Source organism: Aspergillus versicolor (genome assembly GCF_001890125.1).
Source record: "Aspergillus versicolor CBS 583.65 unplaced genomic scaffold ASPVEscaffold_4, whole genome shotgun sequence".
Lineage (NCBI taxonomy): Eukaryota > Fungi > Ascomycota > Eurotiomycetes > Eurotiales > Aspergillaceae > Aspergillus > Aspergillus versicolor.
Genome location: NW_024467527.1, coordinates 1,711,002 through 1,738,721, shown reverse-complemented (window position 1 = coordinate 1,738,721; position 27,720 = coordinate 1,711,002). Strand labels below are relative to the sequence as shown.

At 50.5% G+C, this 27,720-nt stretch overlaps 7 protein-coding genes across 7 annotated transcripts; 5 read left to right on the top strand and 2 right to left on the bottom strand.

The window, feature by feature from the left end:
- The first annotated feature begins 272 nt into the window (after positions 1 to 272).
- On the top strand, positions 273 to 4,901 carry ASPVEDRAFT_71699 (putative dynactin). The gene is made up of 2 exons (XM_040816131.1): positions 273 to 951; positions 1,009 to 4,901. The coding sequence occupies exons 1-2, from the start codon at positions 529 to 531 to the stop codon at positions 4,606 to 4,608; spliced, it is 4,023 nt and encodes a 1,340-aa protein (XP_040667406.1). The 5' UTR covers positions 273 to 528; the 3' UTR covers positions 4,609 to 4,901.
- On the bottom strand, positions 4,896 to 6,161 carry ASPVEDRAFT_41247 (uncharacterized protein). The gene is made up of 3 exons (XM_040812302.1): positions 5,657 to 6,161; positions 5,296 to 5,572; positions 4,896 to 5,234 (listed from the first exon to the last, which is right to left on the bottom strand). The coding sequence occupies exons 1-3, from the start codon at positions 5,902 to 5,904 to the stop codon at positions 4,989 to 4,991; spliced, it is 771 nt and encodes a 256-aa protein (XP_040667405.1). The 5' UTR covers positions 5,905 to 6,161; the 3' UTR covers positions 4,896 to 4,988.
- A 191-nt stretch (positions 6,162 to 6,352) lies between these two features.
- Positions 6,353 to 8,192, top strand: ASPVEDRAFT_191851 (Zn(II)2Cys6 transcription factor domain-containing protein; the record flags this gene model as incomplete). Its single annotated transcript, XM_040809096.1, has 4 exons — positions 6,353 to 6,547; positions 6,600 to 7,148; positions 7,198 to 7,341; positions 7,407 to 8,192. The coding sequence occupies exons 1-4, from the start codon at positions 6,488 to 6,490 to the stop codon at positions 8,190 to 8,192; spliced, it is 1,539 nt and encodes a 512-aa protein (XP_040667404.1). The 5' UTR covers positions 6,353 to 6,487.
- Positions 8,193 to 8,481: 289 nt separating this feature from the next.
- Positions 8,482 to 12,082, top strand: ASPVEDRAFT_41244 (ATP-binding mismatch repair protein PMS1). The gene is made up of 4 exons (XM_040812301.1): positions 8,482 to 8,546; positions 8,606 to 8,702; positions 8,775 to 8,861; positions 8,930 to 12,082. Exons 1-4 carry the CDS (start codon positions 8,514 to 8,516, stop codon positions 11,797 to 11,799), a joined length of 3,087 nt encoding a protein of 1,028 aa, XP_040667403.1. The 5' UTR covers positions 8,482 to 8,513; the 3' UTR covers positions 11,800 to 12,082.
- Positions 12,083 to 12,153: 71 nt separating this feature from the next.
- ASPVEDRAFT_41243 (uncharacterized protein) lies at positions 12,154 to 13,473 on the top strand. Its single transcript, XM_040812300.1, has one exon. The coding sequence runs from the start codon at positions 12,459 to 12,461 to the stop codon at positions 13,071 to 13,073; it is 615 nt and encodes a 204-aa protein (XP_040667402.1). The 5' UTR covers positions 12,154 to 12,458; the 3' UTR covers positions 13,074 to 13,473.
- Positions 13,374 to 18,794, bottom strand: csmB (putative chitin synthase; the record flags this gene model as incomplete). The annotated part of the gene is made up of 4 exons (XM_040810095.1): positions 13,374 to 13,471; positions 13,533 to 14,839; positions 14,899 to 18,456; positions 18,505 to 18,794. The coding sequence occupies 4 exons, from the start codon at positions 18,792 to 18,794 to the stop codon at positions 13,374 to 13,376; spliced, it is 5,253 nt and encodes a 1,750-aa protein (XP_040667401.1).
- Positions 18,795 to 21,437: 2,643 nt separating this feature from the next.
- On the top strand, positions 21,438 to 27,139 carry chsE (chitin synthase class Va; the record flags this gene model as incomplete). The annotated part of the gene is made up of 3 exons (XM_040806752.1): positions 21,438 to 21,550; positions 21,617 to 21,805; positions 21,862 to 27,139. 3 exons carry the CDS (start codon positions 21,438 to 21,440, stop codon positions 27,137 to 27,139), a joined length of 5,580 nt encoding a protein of 1,859 aa, XP_040667400.1.
- Positions 27,140 to 27,720: the final 581 nt, after the last annotated feature.

Below are 27,720 nucleotides of genomic sequence, written 5' to 3'. Positions count from 1 at the left end.
GGGCACGAGGAGTAACCTAGGAGCCATGCCCCTTTCCGCGCAGTAATATCCTCCGAAATCCCCGGGTTCTCATGATAATCTGCGTCTTGACACATATTTAGCGGGGGATCAAAGGGGTTCGACTTCTAGGGCAACTAAAGTAAGGAGCTAGGTCCTTCTCGTCACATGCTCTCAAAGAAAGCTACGAAGTCACCGGGTGTTCCTGAAACTAGGGTTAACGAGGGGCATAGGAGCGGCATCAGAATTGAAGGGGCGATGGGTACAAACTACAACAACATCAAGGAGGGATGGGGGTGATGAGTTGTGGTGGCTGGTAGAAGTGATAGAGTTGATGCCTTAGGCTGCCAGGCATAATCGCCGGCCGATCGCGTCCTGAGGCCACCAACGGACCCAGTTCCCCTGGCGCGGTCAAACAACAACAATAATCAAGCAACCACTCACACCCACTTCCTGCCCCTCCTTACAGCGCCCGGGGCTTTCCTTTCTTCGCCATTGCTTGTGCAGGAGCTCCGATTAACCAAGATCAGCATGGCGGAGCTATCCACTGGCTGTGTCGTCACGCTTACCGACGGTCGGCAGGCCACCGTCCGGTACATGGGAGCTACGAGCTTCGCGGATGGAGAATGGGTTGGCGTCGAATTGAACGACGATTCTGGCAAGAACGATGGGTCGGTACAAGGGGAGCGTTACTTCGACTGTGAACCAGGGTTCGGCATGTTTGTTCGCCCAACTGTCGTTGCTTCGATCATTGAACGGCCAGCCCGAACAGCGAAAGCAGCTCCCAAAGCAGGCACCGCGACGCAGAGCAGAACCCGCGCCCAGAGTGGTATATCTACAGGCCCAGGTCTGAGGAGGCCGGGCTCTATATCGTCCATGAATCAGAAGCGAAACAGCGCCAATTCCAGCCCAACGCCTGCTCCAAAAGGGCCGACCCAACGGTTGTCTTTGAAGGTAAACCATCGGTGGATGTACTTGCGCTACGAATTTGCTGACTCGATCTGGATGTAGACCCCATCAAAATCACCTACGAAACAGCTATCAAGTTCCACAACCCCCGCTCCCGCTCGTTCTTCAATCAGCGGCGCCCCGAGACCCTCCGCAGCGACACCAAAGACTCGGCCAAGCACCACGAAGTCCTCTATGGGCCCTCCTCCACCTCCTGCTTCGTCTCGCGCTGCCCGTACCTCTGTATCTGGACCCGGCGCTAGGACGAACAGACAAAGCTTGCAGGGGCCCGCAGGGCCAGCGTCTTCAGGATTGTCTAAGCGACCTGCCCTGCGACCAACCGCTCCAAATAAAACACAAGAAGAGGAGACAAACACTGCCGCAGAAGACTCCGACTCTGCCTCTAACGATGCGGAAGGCGAATTCGTGGAAACGGAAGATCCAGTGCCCTCCAAGGTTACACCAACAACACGAACTAGTTCTTTCCGTCCAACACCTGGTCAGCCTGCACCGCAACGGCAAACCCAGAATATCGCGGTGACGAGGGAACTCGAAGAATTGAAAACTAAGTTGAAGGTCATGGAGAAAAAACGAGCCGATGACCGAGAGAGGCTGAAGACTCTAGAGCAGTTGCAGGGGGAACGTGATAAGTTCGAGGGAATAATCCAGAAACTGCAGGCAAAATATCAGCCACAGCAGCTTGAGATCACAGATCTGCGTAAAAAGCTCAAAGAGGCGGAAGCAAGAGTTGATGAAGTCGAAAAACTGCAAGCAGAACATGAGACACTTATGGAAATTGCGACCCTTGACCGTGAGATGGCGAATGAGACGGCCGATGCAATGAAGCATGAATGCGAAGCGCTTCGAATGCGAGTGGAAGAACTAGAATTGGAAGCAGAGGTGCTACGGGAAGAGAACGAAGAATTCGGACAGGTCATGAGCCCCGAGGAAAAATCGAGTCATGGATGGTTGCAAATGGAGAAGACAAACGAACGACTTCGAGAAGCACTTCTTCGCCTCCGCGATATGACCCAACAGCAGGAATCGGAGTTGAAGGACCAGATTCAGGAACTTCAGCAGGACCTCGAGGATTATTCTGCTATCAAGTCGCAATATGAGGCTACAAAGGAAAAGTTACTAGTATCAGAGAACAACGTTGAAGACCTCAAGCAACAGCTCGAGACTGCACTGGGTGCGGAGGAAATGATTGAGGAGCTGGCAGACAAGAACATGCGCTACCAGGACGAAATCAACGACCTTAGTGCAGCTATTTCTGATCTCGAGGCGCTAAAGGAGATCAACGATGAGCTCGAATGGAACCATGTTGAAACGGAGAAGCAACTGCAAGAGGAGATCGAATACCGCGAAACCCTCTTTAACGACCAGGTTCAAAAGATATCGCAGCAGGATGACGTGATAGAGGACTTGGAATACACGCTGACTCGTTTTCGAGAGCTCGTTTCGACCCTACAAGCTGATTTGGAGGATATGCGGGCGTCGCAGCAAATCACAGAAGCCGAAGCCACCGACCTGACAGCGCGCTCTAGAGCAATGATGGATCTGAATCTCAAGCTACAATCATCTGTTGCCAAATCCCAAACCAAGACAATTGATATTGAGCTTAAACGCATTGAATCTGAGGAGGATAGCCAGCATTTGTCTATCGTGAAGATGTATCTGCCAGAGTACTTCGAAGGTGAACGAAGCTCTGTTCTTGCGCTCTTACGCTTTAAGCGAGTCAGTTCCAAGGCGTCGTTGATGAACAGCACTATTGAAGGGATGGTTTCTGAGCAAGCATCCATATCGCCTGCTTTGGAGGATGTTTTTACTGCTCACGATGTCCTGGAGAAGCTTCTCTTTATAGACTCTATCTGCGGTCGGTTCGGGAACTACATCGCAACCTGTTCTGCAGAGGGCTTTGGCACCATCCAAGGTTCTTACTACGAGCTGGAGCCCGTGGAGCGTACATTGAATTTCTGGCTAGAGGCTCTGAAGAAAAATGAGATCAATATGAAAAAGTGCGCAGTGGAGCTGCAAAGATCTATCGCTCTACTGTCGCACCTCGCCGAGACTCTTCTCCCCACGTCGTTGGAAACATTTGCCGACGAACTCTGCATGCGTTCTACATTGACCCAGTCCTACATTGAGAACGCAGTGTCGTCGATGTCGAGACTCCTGTCGCTGTTGCAATCAAAACTGCCGAAGCCCGAAGATGGTGATGAGGAAGCCACCTTCCTATTCGGCAAAATTGAAACCTTTGTGTCTCAAGCCCGGAGCCTCAAGGTTGCTATGGTAAAAATCAACCGCGCGGTTGGCGATTTGCGGTCAAGGTCCCTCGCTCTGTCTCATGATGCTTGCGAACCGTTCAAGAAAGCAGAAGATGCCGCGAAGGACCTTTCCAGCTTGTCGCGACAAATGGGAGAGAACATCATGGTACTCTTTAGCGATGAAAGCCGGGCAGAACCAATTACCTTGCAGGAAGTTTTGACGAACATGTCTCAGATATCTGCAATGTACATCCAGTCCTCTGACGCGGGAAGCGAGAGCAATGGCGGCATGTCCTTCATTTTCACCATGCTGCGTGGCCTCGGCGGCACTCTGGAAGAACTCGGCTCTATTTCATCTGACTTGTCTATCACTTCCGAGTTTGAGAAGCGACGTTCTCCTTGGATTGCGCGATCTGCAGAGCTCAAATCAAACAAGGTGAACTCACCTGATGCTGAGGAGGAAATCCGTCGTTTGAAGAACGAAATCCATGAAGCATCTACCGCTCTGGGGGTTAAAGACAAGACCATCGAGGAGCAAACCATCAAGGTAGAGCTCGTGGAATCACGTATGCGAGAAGCAAGCAAGAAGGCAGCCGCCGTGAAAGACCTGGAAGCCAAGATTGAGGAAATGACAACAAAGGAGTCAGATCTCAAAACTACGGTGGAAAGCCAGCGCAAAGACCTACAAGGCCTCGAGGCAGAGCGGGATGAAATCAAAGCCCAGCTTGACAGGGTCAAGCGCCTTTCTGGAACCGCTGGGGTCACTGCTGGCTCCGGTACCATCGTCGACAACGCTGCCTCGCTGGCGGCAATGCAGGAGAACGAGGCACTCCGCGCAGAGGTGGAAAGCCTTCAAGCGGCTGTTCGCTTCCTTCGCGAGGAGAACCGCCGCCAAAACATCCTCGACCCATACTCCGTGCAACGCTCATCAGAACTCTACTCCTGGCTCGACGCACCACTCACTCAGAAACCCATCGCAGAGGCCCAACGAGAGAAGATCCAGCAAACCGCGTCCGAAAGCCGCGATGTTCTCTCTCACCTCCTCAAGCTCACGCAAGAGTCCAACGTCTGCGACCTCAAATCTACCCACAACCGCGCTGGCTGGCGTCCCTCGAAGGAGAAGCTCCGCTACCAGGTCCTTCAGCAGCGCGAGAACTTCGAACGCTGGGCTGAATGGAAGGACGAAATCGTCGGCCACGAACGCGAACAAGATCGAATGGCGGCTGCCAAAAAGGAAAGAGCTGTTCGTGGACCACGCACACATGGCCACGCTTCCCACCCCTCAATGGGGTATGGTATGATGGGCCGCGCGTGGCAGATCCTCGGCATGCAGCAGGACCGCAAGACGGCCGCTACAAATCAGTCTGTCGAACCGGCCATTGAGCCATCATTTTAGGTTCAACCCGAGTTCTTGCTGTTGTCGCTGCAGGTGGTATTTTGGTTTTGTTTGTCTTTATCTACCTGTGAGCGTATTCGTACATACTTATCTTATTATACCCATCCATATTTCAGAAATGTATAGTCGAAAGAGAATTTTATACACTTATGGCCGCCGTTATTCGAGAATGGGAGTCAATGCATGATCGGCCTCTGTAGGAGATATTCAGGATCAGGAAATGGTTTATCACCCCCACTAGATTCCAGGTGTGGTGAGGAACAGTTATGACAGATCTGAGAAGAAAGCATCACATGATATCATTTAAATTCTATATCATCAATCTCTAGTATCGCTCTATAAGTCTAGTATTTAAAGAAGAAGGAAAGGGCTATACCAGCCTATCTCCTTCTTCGGGTAGTAGTACTGGCATTCGGCCTAGAACTAGACGGACTCCGCCCCGTCGCAAACCCAATGAAGATAATGATAATCGTCGTTAACGCCTCAGGGAAGAACATGAGCACCAGGCGCACCGCGGTCGTCCCATACACAGGGCTAAGCTCCTGCCGTTGCGTCATAACCGCAACATGGGCGTATATTACCCTGATTCCGAGGAAGAAGAGGGCGATGAGGGTTCCGCCGAGAATCTAGACAATACCATAATTAGCCACAATGCATTGTCAAGAACAAGTATACGGGGAAGCATACCACAGTCCCTTGCCAGTACGCCGGGGCGTTTCTACGTGCCTGAGATGGTAGTAAAGAGAAGCCAGCCCAGGCGACCTCGAACACCCATGCGACGATCATCAGCGCCGATCCGACCTTCCAATGGAATAAACTAGTTTGTTTGTGGTGGCCCTGGTAGACATCCATGGCGCCTGTTGCTGTGAGGGCGATTGCGGCGGCCATCAGAGCCGTGATGATGTAGATGAAGCCCCAGCCGAGCCATTTGCTGAGGTTTTGGCTGGGATTGCGGTAGGAACGACTTTTCATAGCAAAATGGGGGTTAGTTTTGTAATTTCTTTATTTTATCGGGCTTGTTTATTTTATTAAAGTTGGTTGGACGTACGCTTCGTGCACGAGGCCATCGACACTGAGGAGTAATGGGGACGTCCCAACACCGATGAGAATGCTGGCAGCTAGACTATCCCCTTGAGAGGTACCGAGGGCACCGGCGACAATTCGTAGTATGCAGAACGCGGTGAGATAATACCAGGCGAACAAGCCAGCCCAGCGATGAGTCCAGAAGTTGTATATACTGAGTGGAAGGAGGATCATATACAGGGTTAGACTGGCCACATAGACCCCGTTCACCATGGTGGTGTATCTAGAGGGAAAGGGTATGGATCTGAGAGTACTAGAGCAGCAGCAGCTCAGGGCGATATACGCGCCGTTTTATTTTTATTTCATCTGTCTCCATCGGTAAATTTGCTAGGCCCGATCGTCGACTAAGTCTGATACCCGCAAGCGCGAATTACTCTAACGGGCGCGTCCAGGGTCGGGTTGGAGTCGAGACTCGAGACACGGGAGCCATCGAGACTCCAGGTCGATTTGGCGGCCGATTCATGTTTATGGCTGGATGAGCAATCAGGAGGTGGAAAAAAAAAACGAGTGGAGAGCAAGAGTCGCAGAGAGACCGTCAGCCAAGCTTCGGCTGGTGCAATTGGGCTGCAGGCTGTCAGACCCACGGACGAGGCGTTGGAGAGTCAAAGAGCTGAGGGTGGAAGATTGGAAGATTGCCCCAGGCTGCATTCGGAGACACAGCCGCAGCTCTCTCAGGCAGCATCGTTCCACTCCGCATCTTCTTAAACCCCCGCTATACTTCGACTCAGCCCGAACGCCATGTCCGTGATCCTTTGATGAAAAGATCTCGCTTATAGATCTTTCGCTCCCGCCTTCCATGGTACATAGAGGGAAACTCAGCGCTGCCTGCGGTCCTTGTCGAAGTCGTCATCTCAAAGTACGCTGGCCACCTTTCTCTTAGCCAACCTCGTATTAATGCCCAAACGCAGTGCGACCAGAAAAGGCCATTCTGCTCCCAATGTATCCGCGCCAAGAGAGAATGTTTCGGATATCGGGACATCTCTGGAGGGAGATTCTACGACCAGACTGACGAGGTAAGGAAGAGGAACTCGCCTTCATCGGCCTCCTCCTCTGCCTTGGTTCCTTCTCCATCGCATAAACGGAGATTGGACCAGTCTGCTAGTCTTCCCCTTATACAGCAGCATATTCCCGTCCTTTCCGGCCCGCTGGCCGACCAGGGTGCAGCTTTCATGCTGTCTCGATATCCAGCCCGAGACCGTGTTGTAGGCGGTCGAGGCCCAGTGAACGGTTTCCTACCCCACGTGCTATGCACACCAGCAGGACGTGCCGTCACCACGAGTCTCAATGCAGCAGGCTTAGCAGCGCTGTCTAATATCCACCAGTCGCAGCAGCTCATGCTGCGCGCACGGGAGACGTATATCTCGGCGTTGGCAGAACTGAATGAAATTCTGAGTGACGAGACGCAGTCCATATCAAATTCTAGTTTAATAGCAGTGGGATTCCTGGGCATGTTTGAGGTGCGTATTTGGACTATTTTCGAAACAAGACCCTCTGCTAATCTAATAGATATTGACGTGCAATGGCCGGCCCCTTTTAGAAAAATATCTTAACCATGCAGAAGGATCCGCCAAACTCCTCCAACTGCGCGGCTCCGACCAACTCAAGGATCCAATTGGGATGGGCTTATTTTCTCAATTTCGGACGAATATCGTAATTCTTCCTGACCTGGTTTTGGTAGTTCGGCTTCACAATGGAACGTATAATAACTGGAACAGATCCTAGGTAACTTCTGGCTTAAAAAGCCCACTCCTTCGTGGATGATCGAACTTTCAAACGAGGCTATCGCTTATCGTGGCAACGGGGCAAGCCCAGATGATGAGCTCTTCTTCCTTATGGCGCAGGTTGCCGATATATGTGCCAGTCTCCGCCACGGTGCATTTATAGAACCCACCAGAGTCGTGAAAGAGGCCCTCAAACTCGACACAGAGCTCAAGTCTTGGGCTATGTTTGTCGATTCCAGCTGGCACTATGCCGTTATTGATAACCCTGAATCTGCGAATGAGAACAGTTGTGATTCGCCTTCTCGACGCGTTTATGGCAAGCAGTACCATCTCTATCCAAGCACAGTGGTTTCAGCAGGGTGGAACGATTATCGCTTCGTGCGTCTTATTCTCTTGGAAGTCGTTTGCGCACTCTCCGATCACCTTGCTCGGAAAGATGAAGTGGCTGCCGTTGAACACCAACGGACAATATCTAACTGCACGGCCGTCTCGCAACAGCTAGCCGAAGACATCTGTGCCAGCGTGCCCTATCATCTCGGGGCAACCGAGAGCTCTACTCTTGAAGATTGGAACGGCACGCCAACCGGAGGCATGACTAGGTTGATATGGCCGTTGTTTGTTGCATCTGACTGCAATGGAGCGTCACCAGAGCTCGTAAAGTGGATTGCCAATACCTTGTCCCGGATAGGTCATGGAGTAGGTATCCAGCAGGCGGTGGTGATGTCAAACCTCTTGAAAGCAGGCCGGCATTTGAGCTGGCTTCCTGAGCTGGGGATGTAATTATTGGAGTTTCTCCCTGTTTTGTCCACTGTATATATACCGGTATATCTCTGATGGGTTACTGCGAAGAATCTATGTAACATACACCTTGTAACCAGGATTAATTTACCCAGTAAGATTTTGCTACTATTATAATTCGAGCACTAAAATGGCGACATGTTAAATAATAGTGAACTTCTCTCATCTAGCGCAATCTTAGTGTGGACCGTGGCTCTTCAACGGCTGATAGTGCTTGTCTTATCTAAATTGATCTCCGCGCAGAGACGCGACTTGCGCGTCCCGATTTTGTCTCCTCTCCAACTTCGCCCTCACGATGGAATTATGGCAACCATCAAGGCCATCGAGGCCCGCTCAGTATTTTACCCCTCGTCTATTTTGTATGCTCCTCCTAATCAAACCTTCTCCACCTCTAGGTTCATCAAATCCAGTCCGGTCAGGTCATCGTCGACCTTAACTCGGTGATCAAGGAGCTCGTCGAGAACAGCCTCGACGCCGGTGCCACATCAATCGGTCAGTCTCAAACAAGCGAACAGGCCTAGAATTCGCCTTTCTCAATATTATGTATTGGCTTACATTTCATAGAGATTCGATTCAAAAACAATGGCCTCGACTTAATCGAAGTTCAAGATAACGGTAGCGGAATCTCCCCGGCGAACTACGATAACGTGGGTACGTAACTGGCTACCCTCCCTCCGCTTCGCTTTCCTCCTAGATCGAGAATAAGCTAATGATAGCAGCCCTTAAGCATTACACGTCTAAGCTTTCTTCCTTCGATGACCTCCTCCGCCTCCAAACCTTTGGCTTCCGTGGGGAAGCCTTGTCGTCACTATGCGCTCTGTCCGATTTCCGCATCACAACCGCCCAAGCCGACCAGGCGCCGCGCGCAACCCGTCTCGAATTCGAACAATCGGGAAAGCTGAAAAAGACACAGATGGTTGCAGGACAGAGGGGCACAACGGCGTCAGTGGAGGGGCTATTCAAGAAACTGCCCGTTCGACGGCGGGAGTTGGAAAAGAACATTAAACGCGAGTATGGAAAAGTGTTGAACCTGCTGCATGCATATGCCTGCGTTGGTACAGGTGTGCGCTTCAGCGTCAAGAATACGCTAGCAAAGAAAAACGCGGTAGTCTTCACGACGAACGGGAACCAGACGACAAAGGAGAATATCGCTAATGTCTACGGCGCAAAGACACTTCTTGCATTGATACCGCTGGATCTTGAGTTGGAATTCGAACCGTCAGGACCTGGACGACGAACTGCTGGAGAAGACACGAATAGGATTCAGGTCCGCGGGCATGTCTCACGACCTGTTTTCGGCGAGGGACGGCAAACTCCTGACCGGCAGATGTTCTTCGTCAACTCGCGGCCGTGTGCACTACCGCAGATCGCTAAGGCGTTCAATGAGGTGTATAAATCCTTCAATGTTGCGCAGTCGCCTTTTGTATTTGCGGACTTCCACATGGATACGAATGCCTACGATGTGAACGTCTCTCCGGACAAGCGGACGGTTTTACTGCATGATGCCGGGGCCCTTATCGAGTCGCTTAAGCAGTCGCTTCAGAATCTGTTCGACTCGACGGACCAAACTGTGCCTCAATCGCAAGTTCTTGGGAAGTTGCCGGTTGCTAGGCAGCGTTCATTCCCGGAAACGCCAAGGGCTTCGATTGCGAAAGTTGATGTTGGGAGCCAGGAATTGGTAAATGCTGAGGATCAAAGTGAGGAAGAACAGGAAAAGGCCCCAATGAACCCGCAGGACAGGATGAAAAGCCTCCTTGGGAGCATCAAGGCGCGTGATACCCAGCCAGATGAACCGTCTCCTACGCGGACGCCTAGCAAACAGCAGCCTCCTGCTGCTCTATCTCCTCCCCGGACGCGCGACGTACCAGCTCAAGAAGAAATCCATGACCACCCTGCCGAAGAGGAACCCTCCGACGATGAGCTCTTCGTTGGTGAGAAAACACCCCACGGAAACACACAGACTACACACGATGATGAGCCTAGTACGCAGTCGAGCCAACCGCAAGAACCCACACAAGATGATTTCGAGACCCCAAATGCTATACAAAATGCATTTGACCGAATGAGACCAAGACGTGTACCAGCCGAGATGGCAACCATCACTATTGGCGATAGGACAGTAACATCAATGGTCGGGAGCGGCTTACCTAGGAAGAGGAGCACGACCGGTGACGCGACCGGCCGCCCAGCTCGAAAAAGACGAATTCATAAACCGTCTCGCCCAAGTATCTTTGGTCATATGCAGGATTTTGCGGCACCGGGGTCTCAAATGGATGCGTCTCAAGACAGTGAAGAAGAATACGAGGAAGAAGAGGACATTGAAGATGAAGACCAAGACGAAGACGAGGGCGAAGGCGATGAGGGCGTAGAAGAGGAAGCAGAAGAAGTTGAGGATGTGGAAAGCGAGGTTGACGAAGGGTTGGAAGATGCCGAATCCTTCGCCCCGACTGATCAGGATAATGCGAGCGAAGCCGGTGAAAAGGACACTCAAAAGACGCAAGAACAGCCTGCAGATGAAGAGATGAATGAGGACATGAACGACGAAGAGAAAAAGAAACACGAAGAAGCTGAAGTCCAACGACTTATCCAGGAAGCAGAGAATGCCGCACAGGCCAACAGCCATACCCGGGCAAATAAACTGAACAAAGGCGTCAGTAATCGAGATTCTACCGTAAACCTCTCGACCACCATCAACGGGTCAATACCCAGAATCCAGTCTCAAGCCGAGCATCTCAACAATGCTACTGAACAGAGTGACCCATCTTCTCAAAACGAAGCCGAGGACACAGGCCTATCCCAAATCGCAGCTGAAGAGCGTTTATCCCTAACAGTCACAAAAGACGACTTCGCACGCATGCGCATCCTCGGCCAATTCAACCTAGGCTTCATCCTCGCAACCCGCTCCACCGAATCTAAGGACGAACTCTTCATAATCGACCAACACGCCTCGGACGAAAAAATCAACTTCGAGCGTCTCCAATCCTCAACGGTCGTCCAAAACCAACGCCTCGTTCACCCCAAACGCCTCGACCTCACAGCCGTCGAGGAGGAAATCGTCATAGAGAACCAAATCGCCCTAGAGAAAAACGGCTTCGTCATTGACGTCGACGATAGCGGCGACGAACCTATTGGTCGGAGATGTAGTCTCCTCTCGTTACCACTAAGCAAAGAGGTCGTCTTTGATACGCGGGATCTAGAAGAACTGATTGTCCTCCTCTCGGAAAGAACATCTACAGCAAATACAAAACCGGATAGTGATATCGACATCCCCCGTCCCAGCAAAGTCCGCAAGATGTTCGCTATGCGGGCATGCCGCTCGAGTATCATGATCGGCAAGACATTAACGCACAAGCAGATGGGGCGCGTGGTGCGGAATATGGGCACGATCGATAAACCATGGAACTGCCCGCATGGTCGGCCGACGATGCGTCATCTTTTCAGCCTTAGACATTGGGAGGAGTGGAATGAATATGATCATGCGCCTGCACATGGACATGATGAGAATAGTGATGAAGATGGAAATGAGTCATCAAGGAGGTTGGATATCTGGAAGGAGTATCTGCAAGGGATGGCAGATGAGGCGGATTAGACTTGGATGCTTTTCTGTAGGAATCTTGGAATGTATTGGGAAGCATTGGATACGATACTCACCATCCTCGTATATAGTGACAGAGATTTTGAACATGAGGTCACTACAACTACGTCCTAGCCTTTTCAGGGCACCTCTGGATTCTATGCCTATGGAGACTAAACCACGTAGTTAATAGGTCAACTACCCACCTGTAGGTATGATTCAGTTAGGGCCTAGGCGTGCGACTAGGGTTAGGTTGCAATCTACTTTTGTATCTTGCATTTATAGAAAATCACATGACTGCCCGATTTCTTTGGTTCTCCCAAATTGATCCAGTCTACCATGTTTCTTCGATCTATACTCAGTATATGCTGGTATATAGATGCCGCCCTCGCTACACCGCCGCTCTGCATTCCAATAGGCCATCATTGTGATATTTTCTGCTCAACGCCAGTGCTAACTGTAGTACTCTCAGCACGGACAATCTGCAGCTAAGCTACTAGCAGTCATGTGTCTGCATAACTGGCTATAGTGTAACCCCTCCACCCTCCACCCTCAACACCAAACCCAACTTATATCCATCTTGTATCCATAGCTATTCCCATCATTAAGACATTCTAAAACATCCAACTTCCCAAAGAAAAGAAAAAACAAACAGACCTATTCCCACCACCAAAATGACCCTCAACCAACCAACCTCTCCCAACTCCCAGAATTTCCAACACCCGCAAGAAGACCCCTCCGACCCCCAAAAACCCAGCCGCGAAGCCGTCTCCGCCTTCACCGCCTCCCTCCACTCCCTCGGCGCAAACTACACATCCGACCTCGTCGACCGCGCCAAGAATTTACATGGGAACTCCGAGGCGCTGCGGGCGCAGGAAGAACAGCTCGCGCGGACGACGGCGGACCTGCACAAGCAGAATAATGAGTGGGGGAAGGTGGCGGATGATGCGCGCAATGGGCTGAAGGAGATTGGTGATGTGCAAAATTGGGCTGAGATGATTGAGCGGGATTTGCTGGTTGTTGAGGAAGTGCTGGGTGTTGTGGAGGAAGAGGATTTTGAGAGGGAGAGGGAGCGGGAGCGGCAGGGAAATATTAGTGAGAGTGATGGTGAGATGGATATTGATGGGCAGGCAGTTAATGGAAGTCAGAATGGAAACGGGGTTTTGAATGGTGGTTTGGATGGGAATGGGAAGATTGGTGGAGAGGATGGGGAGGATGGGAAAGCGATGGGAAAGGGCAAGGCGAAGGCCAAGGGGACAGAGAAGAAAGGGTGGTTTTCTTGGTGGTGATTTATGGATCTCTTGCATTTGCTATTTACTATTGACTATGATGAGTTACGAATTATGATGATAAGATGTTTTTGGGTAGTTAATGTATCAAATCAAGATACGAGTATTAGCATTGTAGAGGTATTTGCATCGCTGATAAATACATTCAGTTCAGTTCAAGATACATTGAGTAAAGTAGAAAGTGAGTCCCAAACGCCATTGATGCCCTGCTTTGTCCTCAAAATTGTTTTTGCACACGAGCGCTACATTAATATCAAATTCAACCCCCCTTAGCGCGTAAAAATATCAAATGAAAAGGCATCACATATTCGCCAACTCGTTATCAATCTGGCGGTCGAGGAATGCTCGCTTGTCTCCGACAAGTGTCGTCTGGAGTCGTTGCTCAACCAAAGCGCGAACTATTACAGAAGAATGAGTTTCCGTTTGATCCGTTGAATATATAAGGGACATAGTGCTTACCTTGCTTCTTAGTGATAGTGTCGAGGTCAACCTCTGCGAGACAGCTTCGAATGGCTTCCGTGATCGAACCCTCGTCAGGTCCATTCATGGCTCCTCCACGGAAATCGAATGCACTGGCAGGCCGAGAGTTGAACCCACCAACCGGGCTGCGCGAGTTTCGGTGCGGTAGGCCAAGAAGGTTTTCGGTGCTTTGCATCATTCCGACGCTGTTTCGGTTGGTCATGCCGCTATTGTCAAACTGGCTGAGATTACCCATGGACATGTGTCGCGCTTGCATGTTAGGACTCTGCAGGGGCTGGTCGGTGTACCTAGAGAAGGTGGAGAAATGAGAGTTTCGGTTGCCTGGTATGTTTCCGCCGGGGATGTTTCCGCCAAAGGGTCCTGGTGACTGTGGTGGCATGTAGGTGTTCCGGCCGTGGCCAGGGAACCCTGTGAGAATCGTCGACGCAGGTTTGACAGATGAATACTGCGAATGCATGTCGTCCATTTCCATCGCGGCGTCATCCATGTAGCGAGGACCAAAATAACCCTTCTCCTGACCCATGGCGAAGTCGCCGCGACGGCCGGGCAGGTTGTTGGCCAGAGCGTAATCATCCCAGCGTTGAAGTGGGATGCTGCGCGGGTCGAATTCCTCGTCTTCCACGGCAATAACACGCTGCGAACCCTTCTCTTCAATAACAACACGAGTGTTACCCCAGCTGAAGTCGTCCTGCTTCCAGAAGGAGTACAAGGGAAGAATAAAACTGTAGATAGGGTAAGCACAGAGATAAATTATCATCCATCCAATGTGCTGCCACTGGCGCTTAACAATGAAAATAATCGCCTGAAGACCGTAGATACCCGCTAGCATAATAATGGAAATAAGCGGGAAGGGACCAGTGTGGCTCGCAACACGGTAGATCAAATATCCGAGATAGACGCAGGTCGCGGGCAGGATAATGGTTCCCAGGAGATCGACCATCACGACGAAACGCATACTGAAACAACAGAACCCACAAAGGTCCTTCAAGGCCGCCAATTCAACCAGGTTGTGGATGGTTGAGTTGATCCAACGACGTCGCTGCGACAGAAGAACCGACCATGTCTCAGGTGCTGCTGTGCTAGCGAAGGCATCGGGTATGAACTTGTATGACATGGTTGGGAAGTGCTTCGTCATTAAAGTAGTGAGGTACCGATCTTCACCAAGGGCCAACAGGTTCTTCTTGTGGAGCGTATCAACGTTGATGTCCGAGTACTCTTCAAGAAGCTTATCCGATACAATCAAGGGTCGACCCTTGTCAGCCGTGCGAAGGCGATACATACAGAAACTGGAGCCGTTAGTTGAAAAGAACGTTAAAAGGGAGTTAAGGGGGTACGAGAGGCTTACCATCCTGGAAGACACGTAACACTGCCGAACAAGGACTCGAAAGCCTTTGCCAGATGATGGGAAATATAATATTCATAGACCTGAATCATCGTCCACCAGCTTCGTTCCTCGTTTTGAAGACTTGTCTCACCACAAATACCAGCAATCCGAGCGTCGTTTGCACATGCAGCCACCAGACGATTGAGCGAATCCTCGCGTACACTCGTATCGGCATCCACCATCAGACAATATTCATAAAGTTCCGGATCGACACCGATGACATTGTTGATCTGGTGGAAGACCTCGAGCTCAAGTGGGGACATTGGTGCACGGTGGTGAACGCGGTTGAGGAAGTTGAGAAGAAGAACCTGAGAGTCTCGCTTACCCCTGTTACCGGGCTTTGACTTGGTCTGCTCGGATTCCTTGCCAACCTTGACAACGACTACGTAGGGTACCACGTTTCCTTCATATTCATATAGGCCCGAGTAAACCTTGCCGTAGTTCAGCTGCTCGCTTCCCTGACCAACGCACTTGACAGGTAATGCGGGAGGGTCGATCTTGGGGTCTACACCAAGAATATCCAAGATGATCTTGGGAGTCGGCCGGTCATTACCACCACCGACGATCATACCATCACAAATCACAAAGATCAGTTTGCGTTTGTTATCATATTGAAGAGCAGTAAGAGAGTCGAGGCCTTTGCGGAGCGAGTCCTCGCCTTCGGTATAGGCGGGGACCATGCAAATGACAAATTTGTCCTGGGGAGCTGGGCGACGCTTGGAGCCAAGCTGGAGAGCCGCAAGGAACTTGATCAAAACAACGGCACAGATCAAAATGGTGAATGACAGGAGAATCCAGTTGTTGACCGTACACCTCGCCTCCTCGCGGAAATCGACATCTCCTTTGTAGAACACGTAGTCCATACAGCTTTGAGCTGAGCTGAAGGGCTCCGACGTCAGCGGCCACTTATCTGAGACGTCCTCACCAGGGTTATTCTTGACAAGATCCGTGATTGCGTTGGGGAGGAAGTTGTAGTCACTGTTGTCATTCTGTTGATCAAGGGTGTAGAAATAGTCCGTAAGGTCATAGATCTTTTTGTGCGCAATGACCCATTGCCGTTGACTGCTGCCCTCTGCTTCCTTTTTAACCTTATCTCGCGTCCAGACAAGTGTTCCTTTGTGATACCCCTTGATTTTGGGCAGGAAAACCTTTTCGTACCATGTAATGTCATGTAGTTTAGTATTCGGGTCAGGCTGGTCGCGGGGTCCAGTTTTATGCACGGCGAGGGGTTGGTCCTGGGTGGCAGCAGTATCATTGTTTCGCAAGCTGATTGATAGGTCAGACACAAAGTCACCACACATCCGGGTTAGTGGAGGCGGGAAGTAAGCATCCAAAATCAACCCCCCTAATGGTTCCATAAGCGAAGGGGTTGCTTCCGGCTTTGTATCGCCATGGGTGAGCTTCGCGAACTTGGTAATATCATAAACTTTGCCATGAACGCTGACGAAGAAGTCATTGTCTGCAGCATGCCAGCTAAGCTCCTTTTCATTCCAGGCCTTGTCCTTATCGGGGCAAAGAAGATCACCAAACGCAATGATGTAGAAACAAACAATACCGTTGAAGAGAAGGATCAAAAGGACCAAGATCACTTTTTCTCGCCAGGCCTGCCGCACATCTGGACGCTTCATTCGTCCGATGTAGCGTAGGGCAAATGATGGTATCCAAAACGTAAGGGCTGCTACGAACATAGTCCAAGCGCGACGGCCAAAGCTGATCTCGTCCTTTTCGAGGTGTTTCCGGTCTCCAAGTTCGGCATCGCCATCGTAATACACGCTGTCCCACTTCTTATCATCGCCCTTGCCTCCCAGGCCATAATCACCAGTCATATTCAGGGTTGGAGGGAGACTAGGTGCAATAGACTTGCCCATAACGCTAGGTGCCATTGCACTCTGTCTGTGTAGGAGGTTATCGCGGCTGCCACCGAGTAGGCTAGCTGATTCGGCCATTGGTGTACTTGCGTAGTTGGGGTCCAGCATGCCATTACTGTAGTTGTAGGAATGCATCGACGGCGGTTCATCCGGTTTGAGATCAATCATCGTCTCCGCTTCCCACCAGGCATTTTCTCGCATCCAGATCCGCTGGTGACCAACAAAGGCATCACCATTCGTCCATCCTCTTTCCATTAGCCAATTTTCCACCCCATCTCTGCCATCAGCGCAGCCTAGTCGAGCATAGCGGTTGACGAACTCATCCACGTCGAAGTCGGCGGTGAAGTCGAATTGTTTTAGACGACGATTGGCCCATTCCGCAAGCCGCCATTCACGAATTTGCCGAGAGACCACAGCTGCTGACCAGGTAGCTGTTGGCGAGGACGGATTCATTGCCTCTGGAAGGTCATCGCTGGGATGGACCGATATGTGATGCCATACTCTGCTGCTACCGAGAGTATGGGCAAAATCAAACCGACCTTTCTTTCCTACGGCAATCCCCTGACTCTCGTCTGGAGTCAATATTTGGTGCAGGAACGAATCTGTATCGAGATCGATCCCCACTTTTTCCAAAACACCCTGTCTCTTGTCGAGTTCGTACTCTTTGGCTGGGTCTGTGCTAAGCCCGAGATCTGGCCCAAACTGCTCCACTGCGGTCGTCATTTCGTTTGAAACGGCCTGTCCGATAGGGGGAACCGGGACACCATCTTCTTTCATCTCCGCATTGATCCCAAGGTTGTCGTCAAACACGTTCCGAAGCGCCACTGCTTTTCCAAAGGCTGGTCGGGGCAGGTCAACAACAGCAATGCTCACTGTGTCGTCATCATTCCACTGCCCATCGGATCCATCAACGCGGTTCTCCTGAAGCTCGCTAGCAATGGCCTCATTGGCCTTGCCTATGACCCAGTCAACCAGGGCCTCATAAATCCCAGTAACGAGAAGCTCCCGCTCATCGGTTGCACATTTGTGCAGAAGGGTCTCGGGATCTACACCAAGCAAATCCCCTACCTCCTCACACGTCTCCTCGAGTTCGTCCTGATCCACTAGGAATCCAGCTGCATTGCCAAGCTTTAGAAGGCCGGCGAGAACAGATATAAGATTTCGTAAGGAAGCTCCCTTGATCCCAATTGCTTTCAGAGCGGCCCTAAAATCTTCTGCGGCGGCGGCATCATCGGCGGTGGGAATATATGAAGGTGGATCATAGGTCCCCGACTTGTTCAGCAGGGCATATGCAGAAGGCTCTTTTAGAGCCAAAAATTCCCGCTCTGCCTGCGTCGAGGATGATGTCAACAGATAGTAGAATACATCAAATGCACGATACCCGGGTTCTGTGGGGATATCTAGCAGGCCCTTTTGAACATTGATGCCCGAAGTTGACAGGGCTAGGTTGAGGGCTACAAGGTCGCCCTTGAGAGTGAATGTGAAGTTGGCGGACAGCGCAGAGTAGAGAGAATACGAAGGGTTGAATGATGTTACAGCATGTAAGAACGGCTTCAGCGCGGCAAGAGCTGTGAAAGTAACGCCGGGAGTCGAGACCGGAAGTGTTGCTAGGAAAGGCTCAAAAACAGATGGAGTTGATTGGTGAGTCGAGCTACAAGGATATTAGCAAAGGGTGTGAATATATTAAAGGGAAACTTACCCTAGAACAATACAGCCATCCTCTGCTCGTCGTCGAGCATGTTCCCATGCCCTTACCGCCAACTCGTGGTCTAGTGTGCCTCCAGTGTGCCCGTCGGGGCTGACCTGGGTGGCAGTGAGCCAGTTATTGACAACGAGGCTTGACCCTGCATCCAGTTGGTAGGCCAGCCCTGAGGTGTAATGTGCATGAAGAGCATTTAATAAGGACGTGGTTGAGATCTGATTTCCGGATGGTCGGCCACTCGGCAGACCAGCCGACTGCGTCGAATAGACGGAAAAACGGTTCGACATGGTGACCGTTTCCGTTTTCTTCAGTCTAAATCGTTCGTTCGATCGAATTATCCCGGGGGTCGGTCCCCTGGAGAAGCGAGCAAAGGTATCGTGCGAGATTTAATGCATGGAATAATGGGGTGATCGCAGAACGTCAAACGCTCGGAAAGCAGATTGGAGGGAGCAGTGCCACTTGATTGCAGATAGTTGTCAGAGGCACGTTTGGGTGATGGATTAAGCGTCGAGGATGATTTCGATGTTTGAAACGATAGGATACGATCGGAACGACTGTGGGTGTCCTCTTTTGTCCGTCCAGCGATTTATCAAGCGAATGTTGGGGAACGAAGGTCGTAAAGCAAAAAGTCCGTCAACTCAGATTAGTATTAGAGAGAGAACGGGATTATGGGAGCTCGAAGCAAAGGTGAACGAAGAACAGAACAAGAAATTCGAAAGCTGGTAGAGAACAAGAAGCAAATATTGAGCAGGACGACAAAACAAAGAGGAGGCGAAACGGAGGAGGCGTGAGAAAAGACAGAGTCGCTTGTGATGCAGCGGAGTGAATTGCTTTGCTTCAGCGTTGTTTGGGCGACTCCATCCGAGCTGGACTACTGGTATTGGTGTTTTGAAATTTACGTGTTATTTTACACCAGTCTCCAGACAACAGGCCTGATGATCGACTCATAACAGAAACCCCTAGTGGCCAATTCTGGAGTGCCAGCTAAGTTTAGAGTTCCTTATCCCGCCCAGGCAGTCCCTTGAGGGCTCTCGCGGTCTCTGAGGGTCCCAGCAGCAACAAACTTTGATGGGATAATATCCTCAATCAGCCAGCATCGAACATTTAATGTCTCGAGATTTTGCATGCCCGAGGTTTGACCTTGAATCAACATCCTCCTCAAATGGACGAATCATGGCTTGAGAAAAAAAAAAGCATGAGCGGGGTCAGTGACCCTAAAATAACATCCAGTGTCTCACCCAGACCCGCGAAGAATTTGGTAAATTTTCTGGTGGTTGTCTCACCCACCACCAATCAATATTGGAGATCGCCACGATTAGCACTCTTCTCTTCTAATCGCCTTGCAGGTGATGCCAGAATAGAAGCAGATGACAGCTCCTTCTCCAGCGGATGGCCCTGTGGATGCCTTGTTGTTATTTATACTCGGCAGCCATCGAAGGTTCTAGCCGGATGGAATTTAAGCAGACGCTAAAAACAGCTTCAAACAATTGATTGTATTTTTCGATGCGCCGAACCCCCGAAAGACCCACTGAGTCTGATCATTGTCTGATCGGTCGACCACTTCCCTCAGAGCTTGTCACTCGGTTGCGCATCCCCTCCTGGTTTCGACTGCAAGCTGTTAATCGTCGGCTCAGCGAATCCACTGTATTCTGCCGTCAAAGCTGGGGTTGGTGCTGATCATAGGCATGACAGCCTATAACGGGCCGATGAATTTTTATCTCGCATCATATTTTGATCCTGCGCAGGCTGCGTGTCCGGCGAGGGAGGAATAGGGGAAGCTTGCAAAAGTTCCAGCCCCTTTTCGAGGATTGAGTGCCTCACTTGAGTCAGTAGTTGTATGCGTGGCGCTGGATGATTGACACTATATTGGTTTACCGATTGGACCAGTCTGCTGTCTCACATTCTTCGATCTGGTCTAGTCCCGTATCATATCTGAGACTATTTTTTTCAAATTTTTCTTCTCGCCTGAGGCCTGCTGTATTTAATAGCTATTTTGGGAACATCCCGTCTCCAGAACCGCATAACGCAGTCTGACCGGGACCCTTGGACCCGAGGTTCTTTTGGTTCGTCCGCCCGGAGCACAACCAAGGGACCAACCAGGAGGTTTTTATTTGTTGACGGTTGCGATAAGAGCAGACTCCCAGTCGAGGGCGAGTGGACAAATAAGTGCCAACTTCTCCGTCATTAGTTCCTGCTGCCAATAAATAGAATAATCGGTGCTTGAATAAAATCGGTAAGGTCGCGAAGAAGATGATCGAGGTCTTCTTTGCTCTATCAAAGTAAAACCGCGTGGAGGCCGGAGGAATGCGTATTGATGTTGTTGTGGTGTATGAAAAATACGTGCCTAAACCCACGCTTGTACCCAGACTGTTACACATTTTCTCCGCCATGGTTTTCCCTTTATCACAGGTCATCCCAGAGAACGCCGCCGCCGATTGTTGTCCGGCCTTTGCTTCTGTTGGTGTTGCTGTCTTTTCCACTTCATTTTCCACATCATTTCGCTTTGCTTTCGTTACTTGCTTGCTGAAAGTTCTGGCTTCTAGTCGTCACCTCTAATCCTAATCTACTTGTGATTGTCTCTCGTTCAACTTCTTGCTGCACTTCAACTTTCTCCATCTCACGATCGCTCCGGCCGCTCGCCTCCTCACGCCGCAATTTTCAGATACAACCGTTCGATCGGCCTTTCTTCACATTTACTCCAGCAATCTCCAATCACCAGCGATCTATAGTGTAACCTCACTTCACCATCAGTTCTTCTGGTGAAGGCGATGTACACTTGGCTCCATCGCTAGAAAGTGTCCGTCAAAAATCTACACGCTTGAAGCTTACGCCTTTGGATCAGTCAAGAGGGTGTTTCGCTGTGGATAAATAACCTATATAAAAATCTCCCGAAAACGATTCCTCGCGGTCGAGGTTTCGACACTCTAACCATGGCTGGGACATCACCAGCGGGACATACCCCGTCCCATGCGCAGTCGTCTCTCCCCTCATTACCTGCGCATCTACAATCAGATACCCATCTGACCGCGCATCTAGCTAGCCGGTATGGCCTTCCCTATCCTGTCCTGACTTACCCCCAGAATGGCCAATCTAACTGTCTACTGTCCAGGTTCCATGTCGGGCTTCCAACCGCACGGCTTTCTTCGCACGCACTGATCAGTCTTAACAATTATACTTCGTCGTCGAAAGGTCCTGATGGCGGCAAGGATGGTAGTGCTATGGGCGAAGCGGAGGATCTTGCCAAAAGGGCGTATACCCGTCTCGGTTCTCGAGGAGAGAATCAAGCGGTTGTTTTCTTGTGAGCATTTATTCCTATTCAGGCTCCAATTCTACTCACTAACCGTAACTTGATAGAGGCGAGAGTGGCTCTGGAAAGACGACCCTTCGCTCACACCTTCTCTCGTCGTTCCTCTCATACTCATCAACTCCGTTGTCGTCAAAGTTGTCATATGCCGCCTTTATATTCGACACCCTTACCACCACCAAATCGTTGACAACGCCTACAGCCTCTAAGGCTGGTTTATTTTTGGAATTACAGTATGATGGATCTTCCGCCGTCCATCCTACATTGATTGGTGGGAAGATCATTGAGCACAGACTTGAGCGTAGCCGAATCGCTTCGGTTCCTACCGGTGAACGGAGTTTCCACGCTCTCTACTATCTGCTGGCAGGAACAAGCGCCGCAGAGAAGTCCCATTTGGGCTTAGATAGTTCTATTCATGTCACAACTGCCGGCGGTAGGCTCACGTCTGCTGACCACAAGAGGTGGAGGTACTTGGGCCACCCAACCCAGCTGAAAGTCGGAATCAACGATGCGGATGGATTTCAACATTTCAAGACCGCTCTCCGGAAGTTGGAATTTCCTCGGAGTGATATTGCTGAAATCTGCCAGATCCTTGCTTCTATCCTTCACATTGGCCAGCTCGAGTTCGGCAGTGGACAGGCCACAACGACTGGTGCGGAAGAATCCGGAGGTTATTCTCACGAAGGAGGCGAGACGGTTACCGTTGTGAAAAACAAGGACGTTCTATCCATCGTTGCAGCCTTCCTTGGCCTTGGTCTTGGGGAATTAGAGACAAGCTTTGGGTACCGCACGAAGACCATCCACCGAGAGCGCGTGACTGTCATGCTGGACCCGAAAGGGGCGCGACGAAACGCAGACGAGCTCTCGCGTGTGCTATACTCACTTCTGGTTGCCTATGTCATTGAGAACGTGAATCAAAGAATCTGTGCTGCTGAAGACAGCGTGGCGAATACAGTCTCGATCATCGACTTCCCTGGATTTGCTCAAGCATGTTCTACTGGTTCTACCCTTGATCAACTTTTGAACAACGCGGCAATCGAGTCTTTGTATAACTTTTGTCTTCGGTCGTTCTTCGATCGCAAGGCAGATATGCTAGAACGCGAAGAGGTTGCCGTCCCTGCAACAAGCTATTTCGACAACACCGACGCCGTGCGTGGTCTACTGAAGCAAGGCAATGGGTTACTGAGTATCCTAGACGACCAAACTCGGCGCGGAAGAACGGATGCTCAGTTTGTTGAAGCTGTGCATAGGAGGTTCGAGAATAAGAACCCTGCCATCAACACTGGCTCCACCGGTGCAGAGTCTGGCTATGGTATGGTTTCACAAAACGCTCGCTCATCCTTCACTGTGAAGCACTTTGCGGGAGAAGTTGACTATGCCGCCACTGGCCTTCTCGAGGAGAATGGAGAGGTTATCTCAGGAGACTTGATGAACCTCATGAAGTCTACTCGAAGCGACTTTGTGAGGGAGCTCTTCGGCCAAGAGGCTCTGCAAACAGTGGCACATCCCAAAGAGAAATCTGCAATCATGCAGGCCCAAGTAAGCTCAAAGCCTACCCGAATGCCTAGCATGGCAAGGCGTAAAGCTAGCCCTCCTTCGCGGCTCACCTTCGATGCCGCTGTGGCTGAAGATCCGTATGAGTCGGAAAGTCAAGCAGGCAGCTCAGCCAAGAACTCGTCAGCGAAGCGTAAGAGCGGAATGCTCATGGGAGGCATGCAAGGCGCTGCTGGGCAGTTCCTTTCGTCTCTTGACATTGTGAACAAATGTCTAACTGCCAACAACCTAAACCCATACTTTGTCTTTTGCCTAAAGCCAAACGACAGGCGTATCGCAAACCAGTTTGATAGCAAGTGTGTGAGAGCACAGGTGCAGACATTTGGAATTGCCGAAATCAGTCAACGACTCCGAAATGCTGATTTCAGCGTCTTCCTGCCATTTGCTGAATTCCTTGGTCTCGCAGATGTAGGAAATATCGTGGTAGGCAGTGATAAAGAAAAGTCTGAAGTCGTCTTAGACGAGAAACGTTGGCCTGGCAATGAAGCCCGGGTCGGAAGCACAGGGGTGTTCCTCAGCGAGAGATGCTGGGCAGACCTTGCCAAGGTAGGCGAGCGCGTCATTCCTTCCTACGGTCTCGAAGATGATGGTGGCGATGCACTACTCCATCCCCGTTCGGCGAACTATGCCGACTCCAAGGTTCGACTACTCAATCCCGCCGACCATTCACCTGGTGCATATATCTATGGGGACGAATCCAAGCAGGGATCCAATGCTAGTCGAGACTTCGATGGACGCTCTGACGCTGGCCTTTCAGCATTCAATTCGGGTGACATGTTCCGCAACTTGGAAACAAGGGAGCAGATGCTTGAAAAGGGGAATGAAAAGCAAATGGAGGAGGTCGAAGAATTAACCGTCTCCGGTAGTCGAAAGCGCTGGATGGCCCTCGTTTGGTTTCTCACTTGGTACATTCCAACTCCTGCCATCCGCTTTATCGGTCGTATGAAGCGCAAGGACGTTCAAGTTGCTTGGCGTGAAAAGTTTGCGATCAACCTTCTCATTTGGCTGTGCTGTGGTATTGCGATCTTTATCATTGTCGGGTTCCCCATGCTGATTTGCCCTACTCAACACGTTTACTCCGCTTCGGAATTGTCGTCGCATGACGGCGAGGACGGTAACACTGCGTATACTTCCATCCGCGGTCTTGTTCTGGACCTTGGTGAATTCATGCCCCGACATTATCCTAATATCGTTCCGGAATCAGCGTTGAAAAAATACGCTGGTAAGGATTCAACAGGCCTTTTCCCAGTTCAAGTCTCAGCCCTGTGTGCTGGCAAAGATGGCAATGTCGATCCGAAAGTGTTGCTCAATTACGACCCGACGAACTTCACCGGCTCTGTTCAGACAATTGGCTCTGGCGACGCCAATTCTATGTACCACGACTTCAGATGGTTCCGAAAGGGTGGTGACTATCGCCCAGACTGGTACACCGAACAGATGAGGGTGCTCAAGGCCAACTATTACAAGGGCTGGATCGGTTACAGTTCGCAATATATGAAAACCCTGGCAGATAAGGACCAAAACGTCGCGAGTATTAACGGAAAAGTCTACGATTTGACAACTTATATCGCTGGAGGTCGTCGTATTCAAGGCCGGGAGGGCGAGGATATATCTGGTGTCGATTCTGACTTCATGGATCCGTTGGTGGTTGACCTCTTCCAGCAAAAACCTGGGTCAGACATTACGAAGCTCTGGGAGAATCTACAGATCAGCCCCAAAATGCGTAATGATATGATGCACTGTCTAGACAACCTTTTCATCGTCGGCCATGTCGATACCCGAAACTCGACTCAATGCCAATTTGCGCGGTACTTCATCCTTGCAATCTCGATTCTCATCTGTTCTGTTGTCATCTTCAAATTCTTTGCCGCGCTGCAATTTGGGAAGAAAAACCTTCCAGAGAACTTGGACAAGTTTATCATCTGTCAAGTTCCGGCGTACACCGAGGACGAAGACTCATTGCGCCGTGCTATCGATTCGATGGCCCGTATGCGGTATGACGATAAGCGCAAACTTCTCGTCATCATTTGTGATGGTATGATCATCGGTCAAGGCAACGACCGACCGACGCCTCGAATTGTTCTCGATATCTTGGGTGTTCCAGAAACAGTTGATCCAGAACCGCTTAGCTTCGAGAGTTTGGGTGAAGGAATGAAGCAGCACAATATGGGTAAAGTCTATTCTGGCTTGTACGAGGTCCAGGGCCATATCGTTCCTTTCCTCGTCGTTGTCAAGGTTGGAAAGCCATCCGAAGTCTCGCGGCCTGGTAACCGTGGCAAGCGTGACTCGCAGATGGTGCTGATGCGATTCCTGAACCGCGTTCATTACAACCTTCCCATGAGCCCTATGGAACTTGAAATGCACCACCAAATCCGGAATATCATTGGAGTCAATCCAACTTTCTATGAATTCATCCTGCAGGTCGACGCCGATACTGTCGTTGCCCACGATGCTGCAACCCGAATGGTCTCTTCCTGTCTGAACGATATCCGTATAATTGGCGTTTGCGGAGAAACATCGCTTACAAATGCCAAAACTTCTGCGGTGACTATGATCCAAGTCTACGAATACTACATCTCTCACAATCTCACAAAGGCGTTCGAGAGTCTTTTTGGGTCCGTTACTTGTTTGCCTGGATGTTTCACCATGTACCGCATTCGATCCGCGGAAACTGGGAAGCCGCTTTTTGTGAGCAAAGAAGTTGTGGAATCCTACTCGGAGATTCGTGTCGACACGCTGCATATGAAGAATTTGCTGCATCTTGGTGAAGATCGTTACCTGACTACTCTGCTCTTGAAATATCATCCAAAGTTCAAAACCAAGTACATCTTCCGAGCGCAGGCTTGGACCATCGCTCCGGAAAGCTGGGCTGTGTTCCTCTCCCAACGTCGTCGCTGGATTAACTCTACTGTGCACAACCTTGTTGAGCTGATTCCACTTCAGCAACTATGTGGTTTCTGCTGCTTCAGTATGAGATTCGTGGTATTTATTGACCTTATCAGTACTATTATTATGCCCGTCACCATCGCCTACATCATTTACTTGATTGTCTGGCTCGCACGCGACACATCGACTATCCCTTGGACGTCGTTCCTCCTCCTTGCTGCAATCTACGGTCTGCAGGCCATTATCTTCCTCCTGCGCCGGAAATGGGAAATGATTGGGTGGATGATTATTTACATCATCGCCATGCCCGTGTATGCACTGGCCCTACCGCTCTATTCCTTTTGGCACATGGATGACTTCTCCTGGGGTAATACTCGTGTCATCACTGGAGAGAAGGGCCGCAAGGTCGTCATATCAGACGAAGGAAAATTCGACCCGGCAACTATTCCAAAGAAGAGGTGGGAGGAGTACCAGGCAGAACTGTGGGACGCTCAGACGTCTCGAGACGATCGGTCCGAAATCTCGGGCATCTCGTATGGCACCAAGTACCACCCTACGGCGCAATCCGAGTATGGCATTCCCGGTTCGAGGCCGATGTCCCAACTCGACCTGCCACGCCATATGTCTCGGATGTCGCTGGCACCATCAGAAATGATGAGCCGCCACATGGACATGGAAATGGAGGACATCAGTCATTTGCCAAGCGAAGACGCCATTCTTTCGGAGATCCGCGACATTCTACGCACGGCGGACTTGATGACCGTTACGAAAAAGAACATCAAGCAGGAGCTCGAGAGACGTTTTGGTGTCAATCTGGATGCAAAACGCCCGTATATCAACTCTGGTAAGCAATTCCGATGCTATTCTTTTTATGGTCTTCGATACTAACTTACAATTTGCAGCCACGGAAGCTGTGCTCTCCGGCAACCTCTGATCAAACCATCCAGATGTCATGGTTACTTCGACTTCGTTAAACGAATTAGCGCCTCTTTATGTTGGATTCAATCGATGAATTTGTGTACAAAATGCCCCATTTGGCCTAATATTTGTATTTTTTCCAAGAATTGTTTGTCTGGGGGATCATTTAGCCGGCGTTTTGATTGTTTTTCCGTTTGCATCTTGGTGCCGAATCTCTATGCTATGTCCTTGTATTTTGCATGGTCGAGCGATCCACTTACTCGTGCCGACCTGTCCATCTTCTAATGACAAGAACCTGTATTGGCCTGTATATAAGAGTGGTAGCGATAGCATGATCAATCGTGGAGTCGCGCCACGCAGCCTCAAAAGTCAAATTCCCACCATCGTGGTTATACAAATCCACGGTTCAGTCCGATCTAGACTTCCATCGTGGCCAAATTCGCGAATAGATTATATTACCCAAACAAACCCTCGAGGGCATGAATCATAGCAATCAACATGGTGCAGCTTCTTTTGGCTTATAAGCAGCTGTGTGCTCACTGTCCCCAAAG

Coding starts and splice junctions, on each gene's coding strand:
- ASPVEDRAFT_71699 (XM_040816131.1), top strand. CDS start 529: ATGGCGGAGCTATCCACTGGCTGTGTCGTCACGCTTACCGACGGTCGG. Junction 952..1,008: donor CCCAACGGTTGTCTTTGAAG/GTAAACCATCGG, acceptor ATCTGGATGTAG/ACCCCATCAAAATCACCTAC.
- ASPVEDRAFT_41247 (XM_040812302.1), bottom strand. CDS start 5,904: ATGGTGAACGGGGTCTATGTGGCCAGTCTAACCCTGTATATGATCCTC. Junction 5,573..5,656: donor GATGGCCTCGTGCACGAAGC/GTACGTCCAACC, acceptor TGCTATGAAAAG/TCGTTCCTACCGCAATCCCA. Junction 5,235..5,295: donor CGTACTGGCAAGGGACTGTG/GTATGCTTCCCC, acceptor GGTATTGTCTAG/ATTCTCGGCGGAACCCTCAT.
- ASPVEDRAFT_41244 (XM_040812301.1), top strand. CDS start 8,514: ATGGCAACCATCAAGGCCATCGAGGCCCGCTCA. Junction 8,703..8,774: donor CGCCGGTGCCACATCAATCG/GTCAGTCTCAAA, acceptor TACATTTCATAG/AGATTCGATTCAAAAACAAT. Junction 8,862..8,929: donor GGCGAACTACGATAACGTGG/GTACGTAACTGG, acceptor TAATGATAGCAG/CCCTTAAGCATTACACGTCT.
- ASPVEDRAFT_41243 (XM_040812300.1), top strand. CDS start 12,459: ATGACCCTCAACCAACCAACCTCTCCCAACTCCCAGAATTTCCAACAC.